Source organism: Vombatus ursinus, unplaced genomic scaffold, assembly GCF_900497805.2.
Source record: "Vombatus ursinus unplaced genomic scaffold, bare-nosed wombat genome assembly UNPS02014791.1, whole genome shotgun sequence".
Taxonomy (NCBI): domain Eukaryota; kingdom Metazoa; phylum Chordata; class Mammalia; order Diprotodontia; family Vombatidae; genus Vombatus; species Vombatus ursinus.
The window spans coordinates 50,598,633-50,623,557 of NW_020954569.1; the positions used below are offsets into that span (position 1 = coordinate 50,598,633).

Genomic DNA, 24,925 nt, shown 5'->3' on the forward strand with positions numbered 1-24,925 from the left:
AATGTTTCATTATGTGTCTTCTGGAATTGTGGTTGGTCATTGTGTTGATCAGAGTTCTTAATAAAGAATATGCACAGTTATAGCTTTTTGAGAATAGTTCTAAGTTGCTTTCCAGAATGGCTAGACCACTTCAAAACTTTACGAACACTGTATTAATGTACCTGTTTTTCTACAGCCCCTCCAGCATTTGTCATTTTTCTTTTCTGTCCACTTTGCCAATCTGATGGGTGTGAGATAGAACCTCAGAGCTGTTTTAATTTGTATATCTCCAAACATTAGTGATTCAGAGCATTTTTTTCCCATGTGGCTAATGATAGCTTAGATTTCTTCCTCTGAAAAATACTTGTTCATATCCTTTGGTCATTATCAGTTGGAGAATAGTTATTATTATGTATTTGACTCAGTTCTTTATGCTTCTTAGACATAAGAACTTCATCAGAAAAACTTGCTGCAAGTATTTTTTCCTGATGTCCAAGTTTTCTAATTTTAGTTGTGTTGGTTTTCTTTGTGCAAAAACTTTAAATTTTATGTAATAGAAATTATTTTACCTTCTGTGTTCTCTCTTTCGCCCCCCCCCCTTCATTATGAACTTTTTCCCCATCCATAGATCTGACAAGTAATTTTTTCCCTTGCTCCTCTGACGTTATGGTGTCACCTTTTATGTCTAAATCTTGTACCCATTTGGAGCTTATCATATTATATGTTGTGAGATGTTGGTCTATACTGAATTTCTGCCAGACTTTCTGCTTTCTAGTTTTCCCAACATTTTCCTGTCAAATATTGAGTTCTTTCCCTAATAGCAGGAATCTTTTAGTTTATCAAACATTATGCTACTGTGCTTGTTTGCTTCTGTATATATTGTGTACCTCATCTATTCTACTGGTGGACCTCTCTATTTCTTATTCAGTACCAGATTTTTTGATGTTATTGCTTTGTAGTATAGTTTAAAATTTGACATAGCTTGGTTCCTTTTTTCCCCACTTTTTTCATGAATTCCTTTGATATTCTTGACTTTTTTATTCCTCCAGATGACTTTTTCTAGCTCTCTCTAAAGTCATCCTTTGGAAGTTTGATTGGTGTGGCACTGAATAAGTAAATTAAATTAGTATTATCATTGGCTTAGCCTATCCATGAGCAATTAATATTTTCCCACTTATTTAGATCTGTCTTTGTGTAAAAAGTGTTTTGTATTGTGTTTACATAGTTCTTGTGTATGTAGCTTGGCAGGTAGACTCTGCCCATCATTTTAATCTGTTGAGAGATATCTGAATCCTGATTCAGATGTTAGCTAACAGATTGTGGACCTGGGGGGAGAGTATTGAGTATGTAATAGTCCAATCAGGAAATTTATTTAAAAGGGTGAGGGATTCAAGATCCCTAGGAAGTATTAGAGTGCTACTTTTAACAAATTTAAACCAAGGTCCACCCTTGGATTTGTTCATAGAGCATCAGAAGTGTGATGTGGTAATCAATAAGATAATAATAATAATAATAACAATAACAACATCTTTTATATAGTACCTACTGTGTGTCAGGTACTAGTTTGTCAAGCATTTTATAAATATTATTTAATACTCACAGCAGCCCTGGGAGGTAGGTACTGTTAACATCTTCATTTTACCGATGAGGAAACTGAGGCAAAAAGAAGTTAAGTCATTTGCCCAGGGTTACACAGCTAGTGAGTGTCTTAGGTCAAATCTGAACTCAGGTCTTCCTGTTTCCAGGCCCAGCATTCTATCCACTATGCCACCTAAATGTCTGTTAAGGTTAAGAGAGTTTACCAGTTGCTGTGCTAAGGTCAAGGAACCTTGGGTGATAGAATGGAGAACAGATAGTCAGATGGGAGCCTGCAGAGTGTAGCAGCCAAGAAGGCAATGAGAATTGCTGGGAGGCATTTCTAATCATCCTGACCTATGTCTTGCGATGACTCTGGAGGAGAGAGTGAGGCTGACGACTTTGCACAGCTCTGCCTCACTTCAATCCAATTCACTTGCAAGTCAAGATGTCACTCTCCTGATGTCATTGGTCCTTTTCTAGAAAGGACAAACAACAAACAGCAGTTTCACTAGTCCGAGGAGTTCTTTTTCAGAAAGGATTTAAGGTGTTTCAGAGTCTCCCTTGGTGTCTGGTTACTGAGAGAAACTATTGACCATAAATTTATTGATTGCCAGCTAGCCTAATTAAATAAATTATTAATTACCTAGAAACTGTTACTTTGGGTTTTTCCTTTGTCTTAGTAGACATTTAATAAATGTTTGTTGACTGACTGCCATTATGTGTCAGAAGTGGGAGTTGAACTGAGTTATTTTGGGCCATGAGGCTGGCACTCTATACACCATTCCATATCTCTTCCATAGCATCAGTAAATATTAACCAACAATTTAATAATGTGAAAAAAGAACAATGACATGTTTCTCAGATGTATTAAAGGAAGTGTGATGTTGAAGGTCTGGGACTTTTTTTTTAGAATATTTTACCAGGTTTAATTTTCATGTGTTAAAAAAAAAAAAGATGAAGAAATGAGCGTTCACAGATAAGTGATTAAAATGACTAAAGCTGAGTTTCACAGGGGGTCTGTTAACTTGAATGGGGAAAAATTACATCTATATTTTCACCAACCTCTAATTGAAATGAACATTTAATTCTGTTTTGAATAAAAATAAAAAAATTAAAAAAACAACATTCTGCAGTCTATGGGTTTCACCAGATTGCCAAAAGGGTCCATGATGCAAATGAAGGTTAAGAACCCCTGGAATAAAGGGGAAAATGAGCTTCTATGAGGACAGGTTAAGGAAATTATTATTTAGTCTAAAGATAGAAAGGCTAAGGGTGACTTGATTCATCTTTTGGATACATGGAAGGGCTTTTTGCAAGGCATGTGCATAGTGCATGTGTTTAGGAAACTTAGCAAGAAGGAATTGGCTTAATTAAAGCAAGGAAGATTTAGGATTGTTATAAGGTAGAGTATTTGTTATGTGGAGCAAAAAGCCCTGGATTCAAAATCAAGAGATCAGGGTTCAAATATGGTCCTGCCATTTATAAAATGGATAATTTTTAAGCAAATCAGATAGTCAGATGGGAGGGCCTCTTTCTGTAAAATGAGAGGGTTGGGCCAGATGATCTTCAGGGTCCTCTGCAATGCAAATATCCCTGGCTGTTGTGAGAATGAAATAAGGTAAGGGATGTAAAGCATTTTGCAAATCATTGTGTCATATGTCAGCTGCCTTTGGGGGAATTTAATAGTGAAATGAGTAATTGAGGGAGGGAGTGCCATGTATCTCTGGAGATCTTTAATTGGAGTAAATCTTGGATGGTTTAAACCAGAGGTGTCAAACATATGTGGCCCATTCCCAAGGGTGGCCTAAACCAGATTAAAATATAATTGGGAAATATTTAACAAAATAAATAAAAGTACAGTAAAGCAATATTTGTTGTTTTTGTCTTTTTTTCTGAGTTATGTGGCCTTAGTGACCCCTTTTTTATTTGAGTTTGGCATCACCAGTTTAGTAATCATTATAATAATTGACATTTATGTAGTACCTTATCAGATTTGAGTATCACAAAAACCCTTTGAGGTAGATGTTGTAAGTATTACTATCCCCTTTTTGTAGTTGAATCAGAGAGGTTAAATGATTTGCCGATGGTCGCTCAGCTAGTAAATGTTGTAAGTGGAATTAAAGCCAACATTTCTTCAGACTCCAAAGCCATCATTTTTTCCTCTATTTTGCATTGCCTCACATTCATATGCCTCGGTGATAGGGGCTAGCTAGTCTTCAAGGCTTTATAGATAAATACAGAAGACTGCAAATGTAATACTATCACTTATTTCTTCTTCTGTTAGGTTCTTTGAACTTCTTGATTGTTATAATTATATTTTAATCTTTCCTTGGGCACAGAGGATAACACTGTGTTTACATTGGTAGTTAATGGAGTTTTTGTGAATTTTGCCTAGAGATTTTGAGAATGGAGAATATTCTTTTCATCTGGAATGGTTATATTCAGTTCTCTGGGAAAGTTTTTTCCAGCTTTAAAGATTCAGTGAATTGGTTGTGTGGCAAAAAAAGGTCATCTATTTAGATTTGGAAAATGAATGCTTCAATAAAATATTAAAATTTGTTCTGATAAATATGACAATCTCCCTTTAAATATAATTTTTATATTGTTGCATTTTAATATTCATCCTGAAAGTTAAGAAAAAAACACTGTATTTTGATGAGGTATAGGTTGCACTGAAGCTCAGTGTTTAAGAAGAAAAAAAATGCTGAGTTTTGAGGTAATCCTAGCCGCTAGTGCCATTCTTGATGTATATTGCTATGTTCTAAGAAATCTGAAAAGCCTCCAATATGTCATATCTTATGCCTATTTTGTCAAATAATGCATAACTCTCTAATGAATACCAATGTACTAACACATTTGAGAGCAGGGTTCTTTTTAAGCTTAGAAGCTCTGATTTTTCCCAGAGGACAGCTTGATATTTCTGTCTGACATTGCTCTGAAGAAAAATAGAAAGTGCAGCGACATTAATTTTCGTGGTAAAATTAGTAGAACATTATTATTTTATATTCTTTTTCTTTCTATTTTAACCTAATCATATTTTTATTTGACATAATGTACTTTTCATTGTAATAGGAAAGTTAAACTTTAATTTTTCATAAAGGGTTGAGATTTTCTCCTCATTGGAAGCCTTTATTTTTTTTTTAATTGGAACGTAATTGTTTTTAGTGATGTTTGAAATTTTGAAACTATGAGTAAATAAAAGATTATTTGAAACTATATAAAAATATGAAATCCTCATTCTTAATCCAGAAAGTAGATTCTCTGATTTCTAAAGTTCAGAGTAGTGTGGACCACGTAAGATTATAGAATAAAACATTTGAAAAACAAATGTTGAGGTTCTGGAAGAAAGGCTAGTTTCCTTAGTTCACAGATCATTTCAGGAAGATATGGACATACATGTTATGGTCTGAAATTAGTCATGGTTTTTCCAGTGTATCTGGTCATCTGGAAGTTTTGTATTCTTCTTGGATCTCTTAGTTTACAAAGGGGTTGTGACCATTCCTTGATGATTTTTTAATCAAGATTTTCTTCTCTATTTTCCCCATTATAGGGCATCTGGGTATGTATATAGTGCCGTATGGATAGAAGTAATTTCTTTTGGACTTGACAGGCTCCATTCAGATTTATCCTAGGGCTACATCCTTCTGTATGCAAAGTTTGGAGAGCTAAGGGTATATTTGCATGTAATTTGCATGTATATGCTATGCAGTCCATTCTCAGGCAATTTTGAAATTAAAATTGTTTAACCTTTAGGTTTTTGATATGGTGATTTTTTAGCTTACTCAATATAATGGTCCCAAATCCTCAAACCTAAACTCAAGAGTGTACTTACTTCATGGAGTTGAATCTGGGAGGAGTTAAGACAAGTAATCTTTGTTGGTCTATCAATTATTGCTCTGCAAAACTGTGGAGGCTAGCTTTGACAGTTGGTTTGTTTTTACTTGGTTTAGTGCTTGATCTACAAAATATTTATTTCTAACATTTTCAAGTTTTGAGCATTTGATTTCTGACATTCTATAAGTAGAAACAAATGTTGATCATTTGCTTTGTGAAGAAATGCTGCTCTTTGTTCTCAATAGAGCAGCCATTTGTTTTAAGTGTTTTTGTAGGGTGATCAGTTTTTATGATACCCTTTGTTATTGTGAATACCCTCTAGTATTTCTGTTTCATGCTAATTATATCGAGGTGCTGTCATCTGAATATTACAGTCTAGTCATTAAAAAGTTCTCTCCAACATTTGAAAAATTCTCATCATTTTTAACTGCTCTTAGAAGCTTTTCAGTTTTTGTGATCTTAAATATGACAGCTGTATTGGATTCAGAAATCAAAATATCTGACTCATGTTTTTCTCTCCATTTAAAAATATGCTAAGTGGCAAAGTAACATTTTCATTACAGTGTTCTTAAAAGTAGTATTATGTACAGTGTTAGGTACATGAGTCATAAATATGAATTGAAAATAATCAGTTGTGGACCATGAAATATTGTTATTTTTTTACCAATCTAAATATTAAGGTAAAATTTGGAGATTTGTTTTGCCTAAATATTATTTTTGTTCAGCTTCATGAGTGTATACTTTAATTTAGATTTTTACCTCTTAATTTTATGACAATCCCAACAATTTAGAGGTCATATATTGGGGACGATCTTATATCATCTTCTTTCTTCCTTTTGTTCTCAGAATAATTTTGTGTCCTCTTATGGCTTTGATAAAAATCTGTGTATTATTGCATAATAATAGAATATTAGATCTGTAAAAGACCCTGGAAAAGACCATACATTCCATCTCTCTCATTTTACAGATGGGGAAACTGAGGGTCAGAGATTAAATGATTTTCTCAGGATCACAAACAAGTGGGGAGAAGAGCCTGAACAAGAATCCAGGTCTTTTGAGTCCAGTGTAGTGCTCTTTTGACTACAAATGATGCCTTTCAAATCTTTCACTTTTGGGGTGGACCTGGCACCAATGCCCTGTTAGTTTAGATTTAATTTTGGCATAAATAAGCCACTAATAAGTCATTGAACAGTTAATAACACACTTCACTTTATCCTAACACATAAAGCACATGCAAGAAGGATACAGTGACATTAATGTCTATGCAGGGTTGGGGAACCTGTGGCCTTGAGGTCACATGTGACCTTCTAGGTCCTTGGGTGTGGCCTTTTGACTGAGTCCAAGTTTTACAGAACAAATTCTTTTATTAAGGGGATTTGTTCTGTGAAGTTTAGATTCAAAGGGCTGAACTTCAGACCTACAGGGCCACATGTGGCCTTGAAGACAAGGGTTCCCCACTGCTGGTAGAGATGGCTCCCCTTGTGTCCATATGGAAATGTGTCTGGTCAGAAGGGCAAAATATGGTGGCTGCTGTGGTCTTCAGATATCCACCAAGTTGGAGGGGCCCCAACTCCATTTGAGTGGGACTTTTTATGCCCTTGGGTGACCAGGAGGCTGTGTCAAGGTCAATCAGATCCTAGGGACAGCACTGTTGCCTTTTAGTGAAAAATAGCTCTGTTGTGAGGAAATGGGGGGACCCCAGGGCTCATCACACCCACTTAATTACAGTGCATAGAGTGATAGTGGGAAGAATACTGGATTTGGAATTGAACCTGAATTTGAATCTTTAGCTATTTGCTTCCTGGTCACCCTTCAACTTTACATTCCCTAATACCTAGCACCCTCATTTTTTCTCAACTAGAAAATGTTACTACACTTAACAATGTCCTCTCCATGTCCTCTCTCTCCTTCTCTCCCTTTCTCTCTCCCCCTTTCTCCCTCTCCCCCTTTTTTCCTCTTCCCCTTTCTCCCCCTCATCCTCTCTCCTCCTCACCATCTCTCCCCCTCTTCCCTTTTGTCCCTCCCTCTTATGTACTTTATTAATTTGTTTCTGTGATGTTTGGAAATAATTTATACATATAACTTCAGTGCAAGTTCGGTACCAAAGGCCTGTTTTAATTCAAAACTGAATGCAATTAGATATGCTGTCCCCAGGTGGCAGTGGTCTATGTAGATCTGGGTCTTGGTTGTGTAGTTCACACAATTTTTGCTCTGAGAGATGTATTTGCCTAAGACAGAGATAAATCCCCCCCCCCCTTTTTAAAAATAAAAATGGCTACTTATTATAAAGGGTAATTATAAGAATAAACAAGATAATAAATTTTAGGTACAATTTGGTACTTTTTTCATTAATTGTTAGTTCTTGTCAGCTTAATCTTATTCACAAGCTAGTATTAGATTGTTCTTAGTTTCCATACCTTCCTGGGGAATGTGCATTATTTCAGGGTTACAGACAAACTTTACTGTTTCTCTTGGGTTTGTTTAAAACCATTTCAGTGTAACAAATACTGATTAAGCATAAGACACTTTGGTGCTTTCTGCTAATCACTTGGAAGGCTTTTGCTTGTTTTTTTCAGATGCCCCTAGTCAGCACTCAGGTTCTAAGAGTTACGTCTTCTTTCTAAAAGGCTTTAAAAAAAGGTAAAAACAAAAAACCAACAAAAAACTTACAGTCACTAGTTTTCTTTTCCTTTTGCTTTACTGATAATAACTTTTATCTCTCTGTATCTTTCTAAATGAAAGAAAATAATTTTCTTTTCTCTCTTGCTCTCCCATTGGCAGTCTGCTGTTCACAGTTACCCTATTACATGAAATTTCTATAAAATAGTAATGTTTATACATTAAATACTTCTCAGGAGATTTTGTTAGCAAGAGCTTTTAACTTTTACAATTGGCTTAGGATACAAAATACTTTACCAAGAGAATCCTTTAAAATTTCTTTTTCTCTTTTTTCCCTTTCCCTTTTTTCTGTTTTCCTTTTCCTTTCTATCCTTTCTTTCTGTTCTTCTCTCCCTATCCCTTGTTGGCAGGATACCTGCTACTTGTGGACCAGGCTATTGCTGATCACACTGAAGCTTTGGTCTGCTCTGTTTTCTGACCTGGAGGGGTTTGCCCCTCTTTGGGTGTCCTTGTGGGTCCACACGCAGACACTCACCGTTTTGGTGGTAGTTTCTTTGTGGACACCCGATTAGGATTGGCCCTGCTGAAGCATCAGGGATTGTAGGCTTTCACCTTTTCACCTGCGTAGAATCAATTTTGAAAAGAACTTGATCCTTTTTACTACAGACTCTGCATTTCTCTGAACAACATTCAAGCAGAAAACTTAACAAGGTTTTATAACAGTTTAAATGGTTGGTTTTATTTGAGTATTTCTTTTTCTTGCTGCCTGGCTTTCTTCTCTGTCATTTCCTACCTAGAAATAACCTGCTACTCCCTATCTGCTAAACTGAAAAAACATACACAAAAACAAAAATTTAAATAGCTAGCATTTATATAGCACTTTAAGGTTTACGGAGCACTTTACCTTTACTACTTCATTTGATCTTTGAACCATATGAAATAGTTGCTGTTATTATCCCCATTTTACTGATGAGGAAACTTAGGCTGAAAGACTTGCTCAGGGTCACACAGCTAGTGTCTGAGGCAGTTTTCAAATTCATGCCTTTCTGACTCCAAGTCCAACACTTTATCCACTGCACCACTTTCCCATTAATGAATTTCTTATTACATAGAAATGTGTACCTACCAAATTCTACTATCACCTCCTGTGTAGCATGGATCCAGTTTGATACAAACAGCCAGGATCCTTAGCCTGTAAACACCCCCTCTGCGCTTGCACAATGCTGACACGTTATAATACCATAGTTAATGTAAACTTATGAGCTTATTGTTGGCATGGTGCATTCTTTGTCTGTTTCTCTATAAATCAAATGAGCATTGGCCGGTACATGAGGATGATGAAGGGCAGATGCTTCTATTCCTTGTCCTTGTAATATAACCCCTTATCATATCTCCACTGTCGTCCTTCAGTCTGCCCCACTCCAGAGTGAATCTGAACCTTCCAGGAGCCCAGGAAGAAACAGCAAACCCAACAGTAGTTAAAAAGAAAGAATGATTTACAAAATGAAAAGAAGAGAATGATTTATATTTGCCCATAAAATTATCTTTAGAAGGTGTCATTTAGATTAGAATTAGAATTTTTTTTCCTATGTTATGTACCTACCTTTACTTGGTTGGGTTGTGATTTGCACACTACTCTCATTAGTGAAATAGATCATAGATCTGTTGAAATATTGAAGTAGTGTGCTGTATATCTTTTGACATTTAATAAATACTAGCCCTATTTACCAGTGACTTAATGTAACCAATATCCTTCTTTAAAGAAAGTAATTTATATTCATACAAATTATTAAGTCCAGGGAATACCCCAGTATCCATAGCATCAAGTTAAGTTTCTTCTATTATAGGAGGATTTTTTTTTGGTTTTTAAATTCTTATTTTGCTATGCAAATATTATAACGTATATAAAATGAGATATTGGTGCTTCTTGTGATTTGGGGAGGTTCAGTTACATTACTGTAGAAAGTAAGCTTCTTGAGGACACAGACTTTCACTTTGTATCCTCAGCAGCACTTAGCCTAATGCCTTTCACAAAACTGGTATTTAATAAAAGCTTGTTGATTGGTTATGATCTGAGGAGATATAGAAGAAAAATATGGATTATCATACCAGATTTGTTGCTTACCACAGGAAGGATTAGTGATTAAAAATATCTAGCATTTATACAGCTCTTTAAGGTTTGAAAAGCACTTTACTTTTTTTTATTCCATAGACTGAAGAAGAGGATAGATTACAAATAGAATATCAGATCTTATAATTGCTTTATTGGTTTGCTTTCTGTATTTAAGACCAGTGATAATTCATTTTCTTATTTTAACTAGGGTAATAGCCACAAGGAATCCATGCATATCTTTAGAGATAGGCCTTTAGAAGAATTGTTGCCCTTTTTGTTTAACATAGCTTGTTAATTTTGCTGCATTTTATAGCACCATAATTACAGAATAGTGTAATCATACCATGGCAATAAAAAAAATACCTTATTTGTCTTATCTGTAGTGGATTTTTCTTGCTTGCTTTAGAAGGTACAGTTTTGGGGGCAGCTAGGTGGCGCAGTGGATAGAGCACTGGCCCTGAAGTCAGGAGGACCTGAGTTCAAATCTGGCCTCAGACCAAACACTTGACACTTATTAGCTGTGTGACCATGGGCAAGTCACTTAACCCCAATTGCCTAAAGATTAAAAAAAAAAAAAGAAGGTACACTTTTGGAGGAATGACTTTGGGCAGATGAGGATATTTTGCTGTCTTTAGGAAAATTAATAACATGTATGCTCACAGATGATATATATATCTTGTGTTTACAAAAGTTCAGCACCAAATATGTTTGACATTCTTTGCTGTGTCTTTGGTTTCCAGAGGCACATCTGTTTTTTTTTTGGGGGGGGTACAAAGATATTAATTGTGGTGAATACCCTGCCTAGATCTTGAATTGTCCCAAGAGGCTGAATTGAAATTTGGGTTTGCTTGAAAGCAGGTACATTAATCTACTTTAGTTTGGCACCCTGTAGTTTCCTGGAACCTGTCCAGAATAAACCTCGACCTTTATAGCAATTCTGCTACTGAAGTGGCTACTAGGGCTGGGATTAAAAGTGTAATGCTTTTTTCTACCTGCATTAAGGACATCATGACTGTATGTAAGGATGTTCTCATATTTTGCTTGTCTTTCCCCCTTATTCCTGTTTTACTTAACACTGTTTTCAGAGGTTGTCAAAAGTAAGTGTAGACTAAATTTAGCATAGACTTTGCTATTCATTTTCCTACCATTACATTCTCTGGTGTCATATTTCTTCCTCACAGTGATTAATATCACCTCTTCTTTTGCTTCCCAACTAAGGTCAGTCTATTGAATTTCACCATCAGTTGCCTCTCACCTTTGACTGGAGAGCTGTAGGGGAGAGTTATAAACTCCTCCTGAAACCTTCCTTTATAGAGGGCTTAGAACTTTTCAGGTGTATTTTCATTTTCCATGAGCTTTGCCTGTTTCCAGTTTGTGCTCAAGCCAGGTTACATGTAAACCCTTCCTCCCTTCCTTTTGGGTATTGCCTTTACAACTTAGCTTGTAAGCTCCTTGAGGACGGGGACTTTCTTTTTCTTATTTGTCTTCTCAGCTCTTAGCACAGTACCTTTCACATAGTAGGCACTTAATAACTATTGATTATTGACTGTTATTGCATATTCCCTTGCTTATTTCTCTACAGTATCTTTTATATTTACGTCTTTCTCTGTTCTGGTTGCTCCCCATCTGTGGCAGACTTCAGGCCTCCAGTCCTTTTCCTAGTTTTGTTGAACTGTTTCAGTCATGGCCTACTCTTTGTGCTCTCATTTGGGATTTTCTTGGCAGATGCTAGAGTGTTTTGCCATTTCCTTCTCCAGCTGATTTTACAGATGAGGAAACTGAAGCCAACAGGATTAACTGACTTGCCCAAGGTCACACAGCTGTTAAGTGTCTGAGGCTATATTTGAACTCGGGAAGATGAGTCTTCCTGACTCCAGGGCTGACACTCTATTCATTGTGCCACCTACCTGCCCCCTTTCCCCAGTTACTTCTTTTAGTGTCAGTGATGATGTCCTCAGATGACAGCCTGGCACTCAAAATCATATTATCAAAATTTGAGAGTAGGAAGGGACCTTAACGTCCATCAGGTCCAACCCGTACATGAAAGTATAATATAACCTGAAAATAGTCATCCAAACTCTTCTTGAAGACCTCCACTACCTCTTGAGACAATTCATTCTACTTTTGTACATCTCCAGTTGTTAGGAAGTTTTCTTTGTCATCAGGCTTAAACTTTTCTTTTTGCAGTTTCCACCAATTGTTCCTGGTTCTGCCTTCTCAGGCCAGACAGAACAGGTCTAAACTTTCCTCCACATGACAGTTCTTTGAAAACTAGTAGGCAAGTTGTCATGAATCCCCTGAATTATCTCTTCTCTTAAACAGGTTTCGTTCACTTAATGAATCCTCATAAAACACAGTCTCAAGAACCTTTACTATCCTAGTTGACCTCCCCTTATTCATGTCATTTTTCCAAACTACCTTCTATCAGTTTTGTATTTATTCTAAGTATTTTCATTCAGTGTATACTTACATATGTACTTGTTGTCTCCCCTATTAGGAGTAGGCATTGTTTTATTCATTACATTTGTATCCTCCACATCTAGTATAGTGTCAGGCACATATTAGGAACTTAATAAATACTTGATTGATTGATTCTTTTTTTTTAACCAGGGTAACCAGAAGTGAACATTTTACTGATGTTCAATGATGACAAGGACACCAACTGAAGTAGGGCTATCATCTCTCTTCCTGCAGGCTATAAGTTCATCTTAATCCAGTCATGTCAAACTTCCAGAACTTTTTAAGAACAACTGCTGTCTAACTATGGCTCTCCGGTGTTCATGTTATACTTGTGAATTTGATTTTTTTTATATCCAAGTGCAAAACTTTAAATTTATCCCTGTTGAATTTCATTATTCAACCCAGTGCTTTACCCTGTCAGGATCATTTTGGATCGTGACTCCCATTCAGTGAGTTGGATATTCCTCCCAGTTTTGCGTGTTCTGCAGATTTAAGGAGCATAAACCATCTTTAATCAAATCAGTAATGAGATTAAACAACCCAAGCACAAGCACAAATCGTTCTGTGAAGTTTGGATTCAGTTAAAGGACTGCAGTTGGGGACCTAGAGGGCCACATGTGGCCTCGAGGCTGCAGATTCCCCACCCCTGCCTCAGAGTCTCTGCAGGAGACCTTCTTCCATGCTGATATTGAACCTTTAATAACTACTCTTTGAGTCCAACTATCCAACCTGTTCTGAAGCCATCAGTTTGTTTTTTGATCTAATCTATCTCTACCTCATCATGATAACAGTATAAAATACTTCATCAGATGCTTTGTTAAAAATCTAAGTAAATTATATCCATAACATTTCTTTCATCTCCTAGTTAAGTAATCTTGTTGAAAATAAAATCAGTTTAGTCTGGCATGACTTTTTTTTTTTTGCAAAACCATCTTTGCTCTTTGTAATAATTGCTTCCCTTTTTTAGATATTTGCCAACTAAGTGATTTATTCTAGAATTTTCTTTTTAAATTTAAACATTTTTTATCCTGAACTTAATAGCAGTTAAGATGAACATTTCTGTGTGTGTTATATAGAATAGGAGAGGATTGTAAATGAAACGACACATTACATTTATGTAGAGATTGATTTTCTTAGGAAGTAGATGATAAATTCAGTGTGTAGCTTTCAAAGCTGTGCTCCTTTTTTGCAATTCTTTCCAGCCTTCTTTTTTCCTTTACTTTAGAGTGAACCCTGTCTTTAGCTTTCCCTATCTCTTCCAACCTCTACCATTAGAAAAAAACAAACAAAACAACATTGCATAATCAAAAAACCAAAACAAAACATATTGGATATGTCCAAAAAGTATAGGGAAAAGGCACATTAATTTATAATTGGTGGAGCTGTAAAGTGGCCATTCTAGACAGCAGTTTAGAACGATGCGTAAAAATTCACTAAAATTTGATTGCTCTACCAAGAGTATATCCTAAACAGATGAGTAAAAGAAAAAAAGGGCCCATAATGTACAAAAATATTTATAGAAGCTATTTTTTAGTGGCAAAGAATTAGAAAATCAGTGTGTGTATATCGACTGGGAAAGGCTTGAATAGATTATGGTTTATGAATGCAATGGGATATTATTGCCCTATAGTAAATGTTGAAAAGGATGGTTTAAGAGAAACCTGAGATGATTTATGTGAACTAATGCAGCATGAAGAAGCGAAGTATTTTATACAATAACAATAACCCTTTAAATACAAATAACTTTGAATGATTTAAGAAATCTGATCAATGAAATTACTAGTCATGGTTCCAGAGTACCAATGATGGAGCATCCTAACAGTGTCTGAATAGCAAAGTGATGGACTCAATATGCAGAATGAGACATACATTTTTTGGCCAGGTGTGTGTATTCTATGTGACTTTCACTGATTATGATGAAAAATGACAATGTTAAGTGTCTGAGGCTATATTTGAACTCGGGAAGATGAGTCTTCCTGACTCCAGGGCTGACACTCTATTCATTGTGCCACCTACCTGCCCCCTTTCCCCAGTTACTTCTTTTAGTGTCAGTGATGATGTCCTCTGATGACAGCCTGGCACTCAAAATCATATTATCAAAATTTGAGAGTAGGAAGGGACCTTAACGTCCATCAGGTCCAACCCATACATGAAAGTATAATATAACCTGAAAATAGTCATCTAAACTCTTCTTGAAGACCTCCACTACCTCTTGAGACAATTCATTCTACTTTTGTACATCTCCAGTTGTTAGGAAGTTTTCTTTGTCATCAGGCTTAAACTTTTCTCTTTTCTCTTTGCAGTTTCCACCAATTGTTCCCAATTGTTTTTTATACTCTTCTTTTTTTATGCTTTGATTTTGTAACTTATTCACCCTTTATTCCCTAGTGTGTTCCTTTTTACTTCCTATTTCTTTTATGATCACTGAGGCATGAGAGTTACCTGTATACTCTCTCTCTTATCTAACTCCCTTTCTGACCCTTGATGACATGAAAGTTCACTGGGGATGTGTGTTTCCTATTACCTCTCCCATTAGAATATAAAGTATTCATCTGTGTATTAATCCCTTCTGATTCCTTATGTCTTTATATATTGTTTTATATTGTTAAAAATATGATGATATAATATAAACCATAAAGAACAATAAGATAAACAATACAATAAGATATAAGATAATAAGATAAACAATACCCTCACATGTCTGTCTTTGTATGTTTCTCTTGCCTCTTCTGTTTACATTTCACAATTTCTGCTGAGCTCTGTTCCTTTCATCAGGAATGTTTATGAGTCCTGCATTTCATTAAAGGTCAGTTTTTTCCTCCTGTAAGAGCATACTCAAGTTTTGCTGGGTAATTTGTTTTTGCTTCTAGGCCTAAATCTTTTGCCTTTTGGTATACAGTCAATTCTGCTGTAATGCCGGTTTCAAAAATGTGAATATCTTCCACCGTGATTGATATATTAGGTGTGCTTTTTTCCATTTGGCCGATTGTATTTTTAAAGGACTTGTTTTCTACAGTTAATTTTTGTCCTTCATTTGCCAAGCTATTGACTCTCTCTTGCATGCCTTTCATTTCTTTCTCCAGTTTTTCTTCTGCCTCTCTTATTTGACTTTTAAAATCCTTCTTGAGTTCTTCCAAGAAGACTTTTTGGGCTTGAGACCAGTTCATATTCCCTTTTGAGGTTTTAGATATGGGTATATTGACAATGTTGTCCACTTCTGAATTTCTGCCTTGATCTTCCCTGTCCCCGTAATAAGAATCTATGGTCATTGTATATTTCTTTTTGCTTATGGTGTTAGCTTATTTCCTGACTTTTAAAAAAATGAGCCCTCCTGCTGGAGAGCAGGGAGCACTGACCAAAGCTTCTTGTGCTAGGGCTTGGTCACTGGCTTTGTGTGCTGGGGCCTCACGTACTGGCAGTTGGAGGCTGTAGGGTTCTGGCAGCTTACCTGGTGTTGGGCTGGAATCAGCAACACTGGAGCCCTAGGTGTAGGGGTGGGGAGTCTGGCCCCTGGAGGATGCCTGCTCACCTGGGCCTTGCACTCCTTTCTTTGGCTCCTGCTCACCCAGACCTTGAACTCCTTTCTCTGGCTCCTGCTCACCCAGGCCTTGCATTGGGATATTTCGCTGCTGCAGGATATCTCTCAGTTTTCCTTTTTTTTTTTTTTAATGTTGTCACTGATGAAATTTTCAAGTATTGTATTTCTATCCTAATTTTCCCCATAAGCTTTGTGGGTTTTATTGTGAAATTTTGCACAGTACCGTATACATATGTTCCATTATAGCAGAAGTGATTGTAGTATATTCCAAGTTCCCCCCTTTCTTTTTGGTGATAGCTGCCAGGTATCATGTGATCTTGACTAGAATTCCTTGCTACTTGAATTCTTTATTTCTGGCTGCCTGTAGGATTTTTGTTTTACTTAGAACCTTTGGATATTGGCTATGATATTTTTGGAAGTTTTCATTTTGGGCTTTTTTTCAGAAAGTGTCTTGATAATCTCTATTTTTACTTTGTTCATTGGTTATTATTATCGTCCCTCAAAATAACCTCCTGTCTTCCTAATTTACTATGTTTGTTGAGGGCACCACCATCCTTACCCATAACCTCCTTCATCCCACTTGAGCCACATAATAATGTGTCTTCAAAAATCAATGACTTCATTCCCCAACTGATAAATGATCAAAGGGTATGGCGCTTTAATATATGGTTTTGTTGTATATTAAAATGTCAGATGATTCTTAGCTTATGAGCCTTACAAAAACACCAGTGACCTGGATTTGACCTTTGTACTGTAATTTGCCAATCCTTCTCATTCAGCTGCCTTTAGAGGCAGCTACTTGGTGCAGTAGAACCCTGGGCCCTGGAGTCAGGAAGACCATAGTTCAAATCCAGCCTTACATACTTAATAGATGTGTGACCCTAGGCAAGTTACTTGCCAGCTTCAGTTTCCTCAATTGTAAATAGACCTTTTAATAGTACCTAATTCCTAGGGTTGTTGTTAGGATTAAATGAGATAATATTTATAAAGCACTTAGCACAGTGCCTCTCAGATAGTAGACACTTATTAAATGCTGTATCCCTCCCTCCCTTCCTACTTTCCTTTCATCCTACCTTTTATCCTTCCTTCCCTTCTTCCCTCCTGTAAGACAAGTAACAACACACAGGCACTGGAGTTTTTAGGCTCCAGCCTCTAACAGGTTCACTCATGATCTGGGTAGTCAGAAGGACAGGAAGAGAGCTTCGGAGGGGTTAAATAAGCTTACTTTATTCTAGTCTAGTCTTCTAAAGAGGGTTGCTGATAATGGGAGCACCAGCTGCTACAGCATTCCCTAGGCTATTGCTGGTAGTCCAGCTGATTATAAGATGGTGTCTATGAGAATAAAGGAGAGATGGTGGATGTGAGAGTTATTGAAAACATGTAATTGACAGGAATTGGTACCTTTATTATATATGATAAGTAAAGGAAGAATAAAAAATAGCTCCAGAGTTTCTGACATGGGAGACATTGAATGGTGGTTATATAGGACAGAAATATTGAAGTTACAGGATGGTGGATGGATAATAAGTTTAGCTTTGGGCATGTTGGATTAAGGTTGTAGAGAACATCTAGGTGGAAATGCCATGATGAAGCTCAGAGGAGAGGCTGGGGCTAGAGATAGAGATTTGACAGGCATCTACTTAGAGATAGTAGTAGATATTTAAAGACAGATCTTTGAGGAATGCCTACATTAAATGGTCTAGAATTTAATTCAACATGCATTTATTAAGCCTCTTTCAACATGAGCAAGAAATGCTCGTGTTCTGAGGACTAAAAAAAAAAAAATCAAGTCCTTGCTCTCAAAAACACTGTATTCTACTTGGGGAAACAACATGTATATATGAACAAATATGAATAATATGCAAAGTAATTTAAAGGGAGGAGTTTGGGCCTTACTTTAAGGGAGCAAATAAGTGTTTTTGTTCAGTATTAAAGGGAGACTAGAAATTCCAAGAGACATAAGTGAAGAGGGAAAGAATTCTAGCCGTGGGGGCCAACCTGTGCAAGGACAAGGAGGCAGGAAATGGATGGTCATTGACAAGAAAGAGCAAGTAGGCCAACGGTTTTTCAACATCATTTACAATATTGTGTTTTATTAAATGGAAATTTGAAAAAAAAAAAAAGGCTTTGTAGGTTTATGTACCCCTTCAGAACCTGCACCAGTATAATAGTTGCGTTGACTTACGCATACCCACACGTGCTCACACACACAAATGTGAGCATAAATGTTCATATTGAATTTAGGGCTTTTGTGCTGGTACATGTGTACCAGAAGCTGAGTTATAAACCCAAAAGATGAAGAAGAAGAACAAAAAAACTTTGAGGAAGGAAGTATCTTCTTTTGAGTTATGTATTTATTAGATCACGCTTAGTGAGTAGAGGGCTGGATGTGGATTGAGAAAGATCTGGTTTCAAATCCTGCTTCTACTAGCAGAGGTTGAAAAGTTAATCAGGTTGACAGAAAAAGTATTCATTGATTTTTTAAAAATTTATTTATTTTAGCTTTCAGCATTCACTTCCATAAGATTTGAGTTCTAAATTTTCTCCCTCTCTCTCCCCTCCCCCCACCCCAAGGCAGCATGCAATTTGATATAGGCTCTACATATACATTTGTATTGAACCTATTTTCACATTAGTCATGTTGTAAAGAAGAATTAGAACCAATGGGAGAAACCATAAGAAAGAAAAAACAACAAAAAGAAAAAAAAGAAAAAAAAAGAGCCAGTAATAAGCTTTGATCTGCATTCAGACTCCAAAGTTATTTTTCTGGATGTGGACAGCATTTTCAATCATGAGTTCTTTGATGTTGTCTTGGATCCTTACATTGCTAAGAGATGAGCCTATCAAAGTTAGTAATTGCACAATGTGGCTGTTAACATATACAATGTTCTTCTGGTTTTGCTCACTTCATTCAGCATCAGTTCATATAAATCTTTCCAGGTTTTTCTGAAATCCACCTGCTCATCATTTCTTTTTTCCTTTTTTTTTTTTTTTAGGCAATTGGGGTTAAGTGACTTGCCCAGGGTCACACAGCTAGTAAGTGTCAAGTGTTTGGTCTGAGGCCAGATTTGAACTCAGGTCCTCTTGACTTCAGGGCCGGTGCTCTATCCACTGCGCCACCTAGCCCCCCATCATTTCTTATAGCACAATAGTATTCCATTACATTCATATACCACAGCTTGTTCAGCCATTCCCCAGCTGATGAGCATCCCCTCAATGTTCAATTCTTTGCCACCACAAAAAGAGCTACTATAAATATTTTTGTACATGTGGGTCCTTTTCCCATTTTTATGATCTCTTTGGGATACAGCCCTAGAAGTGGTATTGCTGGGTCAAAGGCTATGCACATTTTTATAGCCCTTTGGGCATAGTTCCAAATTGTTTTCCAGAATGGTTAGATCAGTTCACAACTCCAGCAACAATGTATTAGTGTTCCAATTTTCCAACATCTTCTCAGTATATAATTTTCCTGTTTTGTCATGTTAGTCAATCTGATAGGTGTGATGTGGTACCTCAGAGTTATTTTGATTTGCATTTATTTAATCCATAGTGATTTAGAGCATTTTTTCATATGACTATAGATAGCTTTAATTTCTTCATCTGAAAACTGTCTGTCATACCCTTTGACCATTTATCAGTTGGGGAATGAAGTCACTGATTTTTGAAGACAGATTATTATGTGGCTCAAGTGGGAAGAAGGAGGTTATGGGTAAGGATGGTGGTGCCCTCAGCAGATATAGTAAATTAGGAAGAGAGGAGGTTATTTTGAGGGAAGATAGTAAGTTTTATGTGTTGAGTTTAAGGTGACTTTGAAAATATCCAGTAGGCAGTTGGTGATGCAGGCTAGAACTCAGAGGCAAAGAGCAGGTCTGAATACATACAAATCTGAGTCATCTACATAGAGATCATAGTTGAACTCATGGGAGCTGATGAGCTCCCTTAGAGTGTAGGAAGGGAAGAGGAGAGGGGGCCAGGACACACATGTGTGGTATACCTATAGAGAATGGAATATGGATAATTTATCTAGCAAGGAGACTGAGAAGAAATAAGTTGATAGGCAGGGGGAGAACCAAGAGAGAATAGAGTCAGGAAAACTCGGGGAGGAGAGGGGAGAATATCAAGGAAGAGAAGGTGGTAAACAGTTTTAGCTACTAGAGAGTTCAAGTAGGATGAAAATTGAAAAAAGACAATTAAGAGCTAACTGGTTCCCTTGAAAAGAGCAGTTTTATTTAGTTGTAAAGTATAAAAGGAGTTGAGAATTGAGTGAGATTAGAAGTAGAGGCAAAGAATGCAAACAAGTTTTTGTTTTTTAAGGGACTTTAGCTGAAAGAGAGAAAAGAGATATAGGCTGATAGTGTGAGGGAGCAGTAGGGTCCAGTAAAAGACTTTAAAAAACATTATTTATCCCTTTTATTTTTAAGCTTTCATTTAAAATTTTTTTTGTGTGTTCCAAGTGCTTTCCCTCCCTCCCACCTCTCCACCACCTATTAAGAAAGCAAGCAATATGATGTCAATTAAACATGTAATATCATACAAATCATATTTCCATATTAACCATCTTGCAAAAAAACAAAAACAAGAAAAATAAAGTGAAAATATTATGCTTAAATTTGTACTCAGATTTCATCAGTTCTCTCTCTGGACTTGGGTAGCATTTTTCGTTATGAGTCTTTTGGAATTGGATCATTGTATTGATCAGAGTAGCTAAGTCTTTCACAGTTGATCATTATTAAAATATTGCTCTTACTGTGTATGATGATCTCCTGGTTCTGCTCACTTTACTTTGCATCTGTTCCTATTAGACTTCCCAGGTTTTTCTGAAATCATCTTGCTTTTCATTTCTTATTGCACAGTAGTACTGCCTAACAATCATATACCACAGCTTGTTCAGCCATTCTCAAATTGATGGGCGTCCCCATTTCCATTTTTTTGCCACCACAAAAAGCGTCAATACACACACAGATGCATATGTGTATATACACACACAGAGATACATACAGAGGTACTTTTTCTTTGATCGCTTTAGGATACAGACCTAGTAATGGTATTGCTGGGTCAAAGGGTACATATAGTTTTATATCCCTTTGAGTATAGTTCCAAATTGTTCTCCATAATGGTTGGACCAGGTCACAATAACCCCCAACAGTGCAATCATGTACCTATTTTTTCACATCCTTTCCAACATTTGTCATTTTCCTTTTTTGTCACGTTAGCCAATCTGATAGGTATAAGGTGGTATCTCAGAGTTGTTTTAATTTGCATTTCTCTAAACAATAGTGCATTTTTTCATGACTATAGATAGCTTTGATTTCTTCTTCAGAAAACTGCCTGTTTATATTTTTTGACCATGTATCAATTGGGGAATGGCTTTTATTTTTATAAATTTAACTCAGTTACCTATATATTTGAGAAATGAGGTTTTTATCAGAGAAACTTGCTGTAAAAAATTTCCCCCCAATTTCCTGCTTTAGTGAAAAGATTTTTAAAGATGTGGGAGATATGGGCATGTTTGTGGGCCGCAAGTAAAGAACCAATAGATACTATGGGATTGAAAGTTAGAGAGTGAAAGGGGTGATTGGATGGGCAAGATATAGGAGAGGCTGGGATAAAGGGAAAATGTGGCCTTAGGAGGAGAGTTGCCCTTTTTATAGGAACCTGGAGTAAAGGAGGAGAGATTGCAGGATGAACTCAAAGGATTTTGAGATGTCTAATAGGGAATAGGAGAGGAACTCATGACAAATGGTTTCTGTTTTCTTAATAAAATATGTCAAAGTTCTTTGCAATGAGGGAATAGGAAGGGGATGGTATGGGTGACTCGAGAGAAAATGTATAGGACAATAGCTATAGGGAATTAAATAGGTGCCACTTAGGAGGAAAAAAAAGTAAAAAAGTAAAAAAAAGTCTTAAAAAGTTAAAAAAAAATAAAGCAGTCAAGAAGAGTAGGACCAACTGAAAGAAACATCTAAACAAGTGAGGGCTTAGTTGAGATTAGATCAAATTAGATTTAGAGCTAGAAGGGACCTTTGAAGACATCTAGTGCAATTCTATTATTTTTGCAATTAAAGAAACTGAGACAACATAAATACGTAGTGGATCTAATTAGCAATTGTGTTTGACTTCCCATGGATCAGCACAATGAGAACAGAGAATGTGTATGTATGGTAGAGGTTAATCCTGAGTTGAGGTTTGAAAAGGGACAAAGAGATTTCAATGGAAATAAGACTAGGGAGCAAAGGATCGGAATATGGAGGACATTATATAGAGAACATAGATTTTCTGCAGATTTAATTTGTTTTTACTATGTATTTTAATTATATAATGAGATCTATTTAATTATATAATGAAATTGCTATTCATATGTAGTAGTAGTTACTAATAAATAGAACTCAAGACTGTTCTTTTGTCAAAGTATCACATCACTGTTGTTATTCATGTAATGAAAAGTAGGTCAATATTAAACACAACACATTACCTATTAGGACAGTCTCAACATTTCCTTTTTTGTACTTACAGAGATTAGTCTTTTTTTTTTTTAAGTTATTATATCCATCTGTTTCCTACATCTTAGTGCTTAAGCTGCCCCTTTTTGTTGGAATTGAATAAAAAGAAGTTTTCGGGATATATACTAACAATGAAAAATTACTTTGTAGCCTTTATAATCCTTCTTGGATTGGAAATAAATTCATTGCCAATCTTTCCTTATATTAATGTCATCTTTTAATTGCAGCTCAATTATTTATATGCTGCAGAGAAATGCAGGATGTCAGTGCCAAGGAAGAAAAAGTAAAATTACACATATATTGGGTTCAAACATTTCAGAAATGAATATGTTGTTTATTTCATAGCCAGAATTTAAATAAAAGTGTGGGAAAAAAATCTAAATCAGAAATAAATTGATTACACTTTCCTCTTATAGTCTGGCAAAATGGGACATATGCTTTTTAAATGGGAATTTATTTCTTTCCTGGTTGGTAATTGGAGACCTATGTCCTACCATGTAGGACTTCATAATTTTGAGGCACTTCTGATGATGGAAATCATTATTCACATAAAATCACATGTGTATTTTATTAAAAAGGAGGAGAAATTGCTATATGAAAGTCTAAGTTGGAAAAAAAGAGTGTGATTATATTGAATGTAAGTGTATCCCCAAAGATTTTAACATATGAGAACCTCTGGAATAAGTCTAATTTCTGAAAGTCACAGCTGTGTGAATGTAATTTATTTCATTCTAACAGATTTTTTGGGGGGGAATTTTTTTCAGGGTAAGTGAGGAAAAGGAGGTGACAGAAGAACGACTAAAAGCTGAACAGGAGTCGTTTGAGAAGAAGATCAGACAGCTAGAAGAGCAGAATGAGCTTATCATCAGAGAAAGGGAAGATATCCTTTTGAAAAGTCTTTCTCCCTGTCCCCTCTGATGAGTACTGGAGGCTCATCACCACCCCTCCCCCCAATGTAGGTCCATTCTTTCATGGAGAAAGTGTAAACTCCAGAGAAATAATTGTTCTGATTTAAATAGGGAGTAAACCTGCATGTGCTGCCATTCCCAGGCAATCAGAGAGACAACTTGTCAGCTTGGGCGGCTGCTTTCTTTGAACTTGAAATGGCCATCATGCTAGGAATTAGATTTTTGTCAATGGAAATTGACAGTAAGAAATTTGAGTGTTAAATTGTAGTTTGGGGACCTTATTATTTAATCCTCTCATGTTGTGATTGAGATTAAAAGCTTTTCTAATTTGTTCTGTATCTCTGAGAGTCCTGAAAAAGTACAGAAGGAAGCTGTAAGTATATAAAGTTCTCTGTACTATGACTTGTTGAGATATAAGTGACAAATGTTTCCAAAGCAATTAATACAACCAGAATGTTTCTATAAATTGGGATGGTGGTTAGAGTGGGAATGAGGAAGTGGGAAGGTAGCCTTTTATAATGGGGGAGTCTCTTATAGTGTGTTTATCATAGCAGTCATTGGACATGATGGTTGAAGTGGGGATGAAGTGAAATTAGGTCCCTGAATGTTTAGCCTTTTTCTCCAGGTAGCACAAGGATGTAAAGTGGGTCCCATGCCTCATATATGTTTTAAAACCCTTAATACCTGATGATTTCATTTACAGGCTTATTTATATTTAGGTATTCTATATAGTACCATTAATGTATGAGGATAGCAGTTATTTTGGGAGGTAAAACAACTCCTATTTTGAGAAAGGGAAGGCCAGAATTTTTACGTGTACCTAGCAAAGGCTACGTGATCATTTTCAATTTAATGTCTATTTGTTAATTATTTCAGAAAATCTAGTTCTGTCAGTAAATTTCACAGACAGTAGCAGTACTTATGTGAGGATACAGGAAACTGGAAACACGAGAATATGTTAATTAGCTTAGTAGGAAAGAACAAGAAGTCATAGCCCAAGAAAATTATATAAAAGCTTCTATTCAATCTTTATTGTGTCCAGCTCTTCAGTATTGATCAAGCTAACCCAGAGAATGAATTCGAACTTCCTCCTTATCCCATTTCCGCTTGAGAGGATTCCACCCCACCTCCCCAGTGTAGGCTTTCTAACAATGTTGTGACCACAGGGTACAGGGTCCTTATAAAGGCTTCTATTCTTTTGTTCCACAGTTCCTTTTTCTACTTCAGTAATGAATTTAATCACAAAGTCGTGGCAACAAATTCCTGACAAGAAAAGATCAAATCTTCTGGGTCAGGCATAGCTCAGGCCAGTACAGGGATTCAGGGTTGAGATTAGAATGCAGTGAAGAATTTGTAGACCATAAATGCAATAAAAATAACTTGTGAGAAGATTAAA

The 24,925-nt window shown here is 36.2% G+C and overlaps 1 protein-coding gene across 4 annotated transcripts in view; it reads left to right on the top strand.

The window, feature by feature from the left end:
* Window positions 1–24,925, top strand: part of KIAA1328 (KIAA1328 ortholog) — a 468,197-nt gene that overhangs the window by 38,283 nt on the left and 404,989 nt on the right. For all 4 annotated transcript variants that reach the window (XM_027868902.1, XM_027868904.1, XM_027868903.1 and 1 more), the window contains exon 5: window positions 23,386–23,501. In XM_027868902.1, the coding sequence (XP_027724703.1) occupies window positions 23,386–23,501 (116 nt within the window). The remainder of the gene's footprint in view (window positions 1–23,385; window positions 23,502–24,925) is intronic.